At 35.6% G+C, this 7120-nt stretch overlaps 1 protein-coding gene across 1 annotated transcript; it reads left to right on the top strand.

Annotated features, from left to right (window-relative positions):
- The first annotated feature begins 612 nt into the window (after nucleotides 1–612).
- Nucleotides 613–4098, top strand: LOC118738112. The gene is made up of 4 exons (XM_036469032.1): nucleotides 613–819; nucleotides 1380–1650; nucleotides 1755–1936; nucleotides 3955–4098. Exons 1-4 carry the CDS (start codon nucleotides 613–615, stop codon nucleotides 4096–4098), a joined length of 804 nt encoding a protein of 267 aa, XP_036324925.1.
- The last annotated feature ends 3022 nt before the right edge of the window (nucleotides 4099–7120 follow it).

Genomic DNA, 7120 nt, shown 5'->3' with positions numbered 1-7120 from the left:
CATAATTTTTAACGCATCATTAGGGAGCGTGGCATGGCATTAATGATTAAAGTATGAATGAAATCGATTACAACAACACAAACAACATGCTTTCGGCTTTAGCAGAGAGGCAATTGTGCAGAAGTTGCCCATACGCCAACGCATCTACGCACGTGCGATTATTCACGGCGAGACATACATAGACACATACATATGTATGCACATACATACAAATATAAGCGCGCTTGCAACGTGCAATTGCAATATGCTACGTTCACATGGTGTATTTGTCGGCTCATTTGTGCTTGTGTGCAGCTACATACATAGACAACAGGTGCGCTTGCGTCTGTCAACTGGTTTCGGCTTTTATGTCTTCTTCCGCCATTTCTTCATTGCGACGCTTCAATTGCTAAAGTTTTTTCATCGATATTTTTTGTTAATCTTTTTGTTGCTGTAGGCATGCAGCTTAAGTATGCAGTATAAAAATCGTGGACAATAGAAAAACGATTATTATTCGCAATTGTTCCATCAACAAGACAAGTAGTAGATAACTGGAGGTCGCAAACAACATTTGAGCGGATCGAGTAAAGGGAATTTAGTTACGCGCACACCCGCATCAAAAACTTGAATAAAATGGCTTCGTTTCGGTATTTGGTCCTCGTGGCACTGTTGGGCTTCGCAACTGTGTCGAATGCAGCGAGAGCAGTACGACCGACAAACATGCAGGGCATGATCGCCGAAGAGAGTGCCAAATGTGAGAGTGGCGAAGATTCGATGGCCTGCATTAAGGTGCGCGCCATGCGCTTCCTCGATACAGTGATCAATAACGATAACTACAAAGTGAGTGTGAAGTTAAAGAAATTTATTTATATCGATTTGAAAATATTATCTACGTAAGTGGAAAGGTGTTGGGTTTGAGAAGTAATTGTCCGCGGGGTGGGGGGGAATGACGAATATAGTTAAAGAATAAAATAAAGCCATGAAGTTGAGTGAATTTAGAAGAATTCAATAAATCCCAAATTAAGTTAATCTTTACAATTTGAAGTAAAATACCGCTGTTGACGCAAAAAATTTGCAAGTATTTCAACTTGATATTAAAAAATAATTTTTACTAATCATAATTATAATTAAATTGCTACAAATTTAATCTCAGTTGTTAAATATCCAGACCGGCAGTAAATAGCTAAGTATTTCAAAATTTTAAGTACTCGAATATAACGAACAATCTAATAGAAAACTCACTTTTATAGACTAAAGTGTTTCAAAAGTCATTTCATTTTCGCAAAAAATTTAAATTTTTGTCTTTTTTATTTATGCGAAAATACATTTATGCTTTCTTCATATTTTCACATTTGCACATCATTTTCCAACTCAATTAAAACCATCTCTTTTGCACTTAGTTCGGCGATGTGGAGGTCCGCTCAAATGGCTATCAGCCGACAGCCGCTGATGCCAACAATGCACGCGCCAACGATGAAGAACACGACTTAGTCGATATTGTCGGCGATTATCTGCAGGGACACGATGTTACCATGGACTTGCCTCTGGGTGATGCCAAAGTCACCGTCTCTTCGCGCAATTTGGCCAACGATGAGTTGAGCCTTAATGTGAAATTGGCCGGTGATGGTGTGGTTGAGGGCAAGGGTAAGAAGGGCAACTTCTTCAAGAAGGGTGTGTGTTTGTATTTGCATGCGATTTTTGTCTACACCGACACCAGAACACTCTTGTGAAAAAAGCTAAATAATTAATTTCTCTCTATTTGCACGTTTTTTTAGGCAAGAAACATCGTTTGCGTAAATTGATTACGCCATTGATGGTGTTGATTTTGCTCAAATCCATGACTGTCATTCCAATGGCCATTGGTATACTGAAAATAAAGGCTTTCAATGCGTTGGCGTTGGGCTTCTTCTCATTCATTGTGTCGGTTGGTTTGGCCATTTTCCAATTGTGCAAGAAGGTAAGTCTAATCGAAAATATTTTTCTATTTTTCTTTGCAACGCTTCTAGGCTGTCGTGGGCTGTTGAATGCATAGGCAGGATGTACTGCAATAGAATCAGAAAACAAAACAGAAAAAAAAAAACATTCCAACAAAAGATATTTACTTAATCAATTTATATAGCAAATCTATTTCTATCGAAAAAAGTGTAGCAAAATCGCGGGCAAACCATTAGTGTGGGCAGAAAGTATTTTTGTAAGAAAATTTATTTTGGGTAAGTTTTTTACCAAGCTAATCCTAGACCCCTGTTAAATACCCGTTTCAAAAACGTTTAGCTAAACCACAGCGCCACTGTCAATGTATATATTATCCCAAGTCCTTTTAACCCCCAACTTGCATACATACTTTACACTATGTGTCTTTAGTACCAGGAAATGTAAGCAATCATAGGGCCTAACTCACGGTACTCTCGCACTACTTTTTAATAGGGACAGAACAAACATTTCTATTAAAAAAATCATACTTTAGTCGTAGAAAGGCAGATAACCTTTTTTAAATTGTATTAATAGTATTCTAAAAACCTGGTAGTTTCAAGGTCATTCCATAAATCAAATCAACTTGATATAAAAACACTGTCAGGAAGTTCTTAGCCCATGCTTCAATAAAATTGCTTAGACTTAGAAGTTTGGTTGTCATATGGCTTTGAGAAGAAAATCATCGTGTTCAATAAGAAATGTGATAATTAATAAAATACTAGTCTGGAGCTCTAGTCAAGAAGGGCTACTTTTGACAATTTTCAGCTCACTTGAAAAACGATTAAGTTCCAATAATAAGATTTTGTCCATAAGCTCGGTTTTTAAAGAAAAAAAATTAGCCTATTCGGGTGTATAAACATATTTTCTTACTTTATGTAAATTCTTCAAGAAAAAGTCCTTAGTAGTTTATAATATGTTGCGGCCTTTTCAATCAAAACTCGTATTATTTATGTAAGTATATAAATTTCAACGATAAATATTTTTTGCGGCATTATAAAAAGAAAAAAAAATGAGAAAGCCGAAGGCGATAGTGGTAGTTAGAGCCCTTAGTCGAACTCATAGAATCTTCAGATCAATAATAAAATGGGAAATAAGTATAATCTTTTGGATTATGCACTTAAGCATACATTCTTATTATCTGCCTGAATGTTACCAATTATTGAGAGGTACTAGGCCGAAATTCTCTACCACTTAACGACATGTCTTAATGTTTGTAAATATGTAAATAATAGCTAAGATTTACAAGTCAACAAACGCATTACGATTTAGTAAATTTCAAATTTAAAATCCCTTTTTCATGTTTTTTTTTCTACTTTACTTCACTAGAACACCTCAGTGGCATTAGTCATCTCAATGCCCGAAGTACCAGCGGAAGCGCTAAAACCAAAACTGGCCATAGTGAAAAGGCAGAAAAGAGTAGGTCCTTTATAGCCGCAGCCACATTTTTGTTCACTAATTCCTCTGCCCCTTTCCATGCTGGTGATGGTTTTAAACACCAAACGCGTGAAAGAATATTTTTTTGCACCCAATTTAAATTAAATGTACATTCAGCAATCAGTAAAGAAAAAAGACGATAGCTATTTTTATAAAAACTTTAACAATAATATAGTAGTCGGAAAAACACTGATGTACATACCTACATACATTTGCGAACAAAAGACTACAAAGCATTCCTGTTTGCTATCAAAACAAAAAACTGCGCTTTCCCAGTATTTTGTTATGTCCTCCTACAACGCCAGCACACGTATTTGTATTTCCTCTCTTTTGATTTATACTCGTTTGCTATATCTTTTTGTAAATATTTTTTTTTTGCTCCCCTGGACATTTGAAGTTATTAATAACGCAAAATCCAGAACAAAAACTATTGGTTTTAAACACTTATTGTGCTTCTTTGTAACTATGAATAAATTGAGCAGATTTATAAATAAAAATGCTATTTTTATACTTTCCTCCCTCCCCTCACACACACTCTCTCTCTCTCTCTCTTTCTTTGCACGCTTCTAGATCGCCGCTGAACACCATTCTGCGCACATCACCGCCCATGGCCCTTGGGATGGTCGATCTGTGGGTCTGCCTGCTGCTGTTGTCGAATCTGCAGTCCAACAAAACGTGGAAGCACAAAATTTGGCTTACAAAGCTTATGCATAAAAGTTTGCAAGTGGCTACACACCTACATTTAAGTACCTAGTAGATACGTAGAACGCAAGCGGCCGCAAGAAATGGAAATTTCAACACCAAAAATCTAAAAAACAAATACAAACCAAAAACTTCCTTCAAGCGGAGACATCCCGTTTTAGTGGAAAACAAAAATCAACCACGCTTGCATTATAACACACTCACGGACGGTAACATTAGCAGCAGAAAAAAGACAACACGTGCAGAAATTGGCGGGCAAAAAGGACATTTAATACCGGAAATTCTTTAGGACTCGTTTTCCCCAAACGCTATTGAAAAGCGATATTGTGTGTGGCAGCAATTTTCAACTTGTTATGTTAATTGTTATTGGAAAAATAGCTGGAAATTTGCGCGGCACTATGTCAGAGCTTTTTGTTGGTGGCCATGGCGTATGAGTGTTATGTGTGCGGTGAAAATGCAAGGCGTTTAACGTACACACACTAATGGGATTTGGAGACAGCAGGCGTAACAGCAACTACAAATAATAGCTACAAATTCTAAAACTTCTTGTTTTTAGGCGTAATTTCCTTAATTGTTAGTAATTTATTTATTTATTTGTATTTACCATTACTTATCAAAAATACCTAAAACAAATATTAATATTGTTGAATGTGAAGAAAGCAATGAGAAGCAAAGACAAAGTTTAAGAGAAAAATAATTTGAAGACGAAAAAATACATAAAAAACAATAATTGTCGTTTTCTTTAAAAAATTAATCACTTTACAGGGGCAATTGGCATATAGAAGGAGAAGTCCGGCGAATTGGAGAAGGCCATATAAGAGGGAAAGGTCATACAGGAGGTGGATAGGCCACGAAATAAATGGATGCATAAGCAGGGCATTTGTTAGGTGGAAAACGGCGAGGTTGTTGCAAAAAAAAAAACCAGCCGAAAAATTCAAGGCACCGCAAAATATATTAAAATATTTGCTTTCATTTGTATTGGCTCTGCTCTTTATTGAAGTGAAGATAAATCAAAATCACGCTATTTAAAAACAGCAACGAAATGTAATCAAGCGTAAGTATTTACGGTTATGGGCTTTTCAATTCTCGCTGCCCTTTTTAAGGCGTAATTGATCAACCCTTTCAGAGCGATAAATTAAGCATAATTAATCAAAATTTTTGCTTCTGCCTACCTAAATGCTTGTAAAATATTTTTTGCCATTAAGAATTTATAAACTTGTTTACAAGCTTTTAACTTGCTATATATGTATGTATGTATGTATATGGGTCAAATCTTGCAATCGATTCAAACTTGAAACTTAGCTCAGAACCCGACGACAATGTGCTGCAAAGAATTAATCCGCTGGGAGGCCAAGGAGTCGAGGCATTTGAAAACTGCCTTGCATAGTATATTGTACCATTTTGTTTACATTTGGAAAGCTTGTTAAAAAAATATTTCTCTACTATTAATATATATGAATGTATGGCTGACTGACTGATATTCCTTTATTACACATTTGGGCATAAAAACCAAAGTCCACTTTCAATTAAAATTTCACTTACCTATAATTGAATTTCAACAGTTGCCCATTTTCAGTTAACTTTTTAATTTTTAAGACTATTCACATTCGCATTCCAGTGCATTGCTATGCGTGTAAATATATTGGAGGAAATTTCTCTTGTTACACAAAATTAATTTAAAGCTACTCGCACACGCATATATTTTTACATAAATAACAACAAAACTACGCAAGCAAGTGCGAATACTTACACGTTGCCTTTCAGCCGGGCACGTTCAAAGCTACCCTGTAAGAAAGAGCTGGTTCAAATTTTTAGTTCTGCTTAGATTAAATAGTCCGCATGCAGCTCAAATGTAGCGACCTCTTCGAACCAGAATCTAAATGGCCACATCTTACGCTGTGCTGCAAATACTTTTTTATAACCAAGCGCACTTGTCAAAACGGTTGCATGTAACAGCCTTAAGGAGTCGAGTTAGATATAGAAAAATATATGTAAAAGAATATACCAAAATGCTCAGAATAGAAAAAAAAATCTATTAAATAAATGGTGTCTGTCTGTACATCTGTGCGAGGAAACTTTGGTACGCGTATTACTCGTGGAATAAGGACGGAGGGTATTGAAAATAGGAAAAATTGGAAAACACCCACGCTTACTTCCCATGCAACACTAGTTTGCAGATATAGAAAAACTTAGCAAAAAATAGGTTATTCCAATTTTTTTTTGGAAATGAAAACAACGTCGCCCAGGCACAGCTAAATTCACCTGGAAAAGTATTTAACTAAAACCACTGCCCTCCAACAAAGTCCAGTCCGTGCATATTATTTCTGTGCTGGTAAAATTTCTTGTAGGGTAATATTCAGTCTCGTATAAGTACATACATGTATTCACACATATATAGTATATGCACATTCGTACTTCCATAAAAGTAGACTCATGTAACGACTATTATTAATTGTCACACTTACATATATACCCAGTCGGAAAAGTAGTAATGCATTACATGCATGCGTTCTCGATTACAGTATCAGCATTCTAATGTATTCAAAAAGTTTCAAAACATATTAAAACACATCCATTTCTCGATACTAGGTAATGCAAAATTGAATGCCCCACTTTTCTTAGGACATCGCTCTGGGAAAGAAATGGATTTTCGAATGAGAAAAGGGTTATTTTACTGAATATGTTTTCGATTACTATACATTACATTTTCCCACTGGGTATATGCAAACATAAATACAAGACGCAAATTTAGTCACTTTCATACAAATGTATGTATGTATGTATGTATGTAGATTGCCATTAACTCATAAAAATTTGGATATCTATGGTTGCACGTTACACTCATTTGCGTTCTAATTAGCCAATTAAGGCACAGTACACTTTTTTGTTTCGCTTTTGTTTTATTTCTTCAATTATTCGTTCGACACTTTCATTTACGCTTGGCTTTCGTATAGTCAATCAAATATGTACGAGTTTTTACTTTTCTGCAATCAATTTAATATCTTCAATAGTTAAATTTAACCAGTAGGGGGGG

The sequence above is a fragment of the Rhagoletis pomonella genome, unplaced genomic scaffold (genome assembly GCF_013731165.1).
Source record: "Rhagoletis pomonella isolate Grant_MI unplaced genomic scaffold, Rhpom_1.0 Rhpom_scaffold_00004, whole genome shotgun sequence".
Lineage (NCBI taxonomy): Eukaryota > Metazoa > Arthropoda > Insecta > Diptera > Tephritidae > Rhagoletis > Rhagoletis pomonella.
The sequence above is the reverse complement of the archived record's forward strand: the minus strand, read 5'-3'. Positions and strand labels throughout refer to the sequence as shown.

Bases quoted from the DNA above. Each gene is read 5' to 3' on its own strand.
- LOC118738112 (XM_036469032.1), top strand. From the start codon at position 613: ATGGCTTCGTTTCGGTATTTGGTCCTCGTGGCACTGTTGGGCTTCGCA. The intron at 1,651-1,754 runs GTGTGTGTTTGT...ACGTTTTTTTAG, and splicing joins GGGCAACTTCTTCAAGAAGG to GCAAGAAACATCGTTTGCGT. The intron at 1,937-3,954 runs GTAAGTCTAATC...GCACGCTTCTAG, and splicing joins TTTTCCAATTGTGCAAGAAG to ATCGCCGCTGAACACCATTC.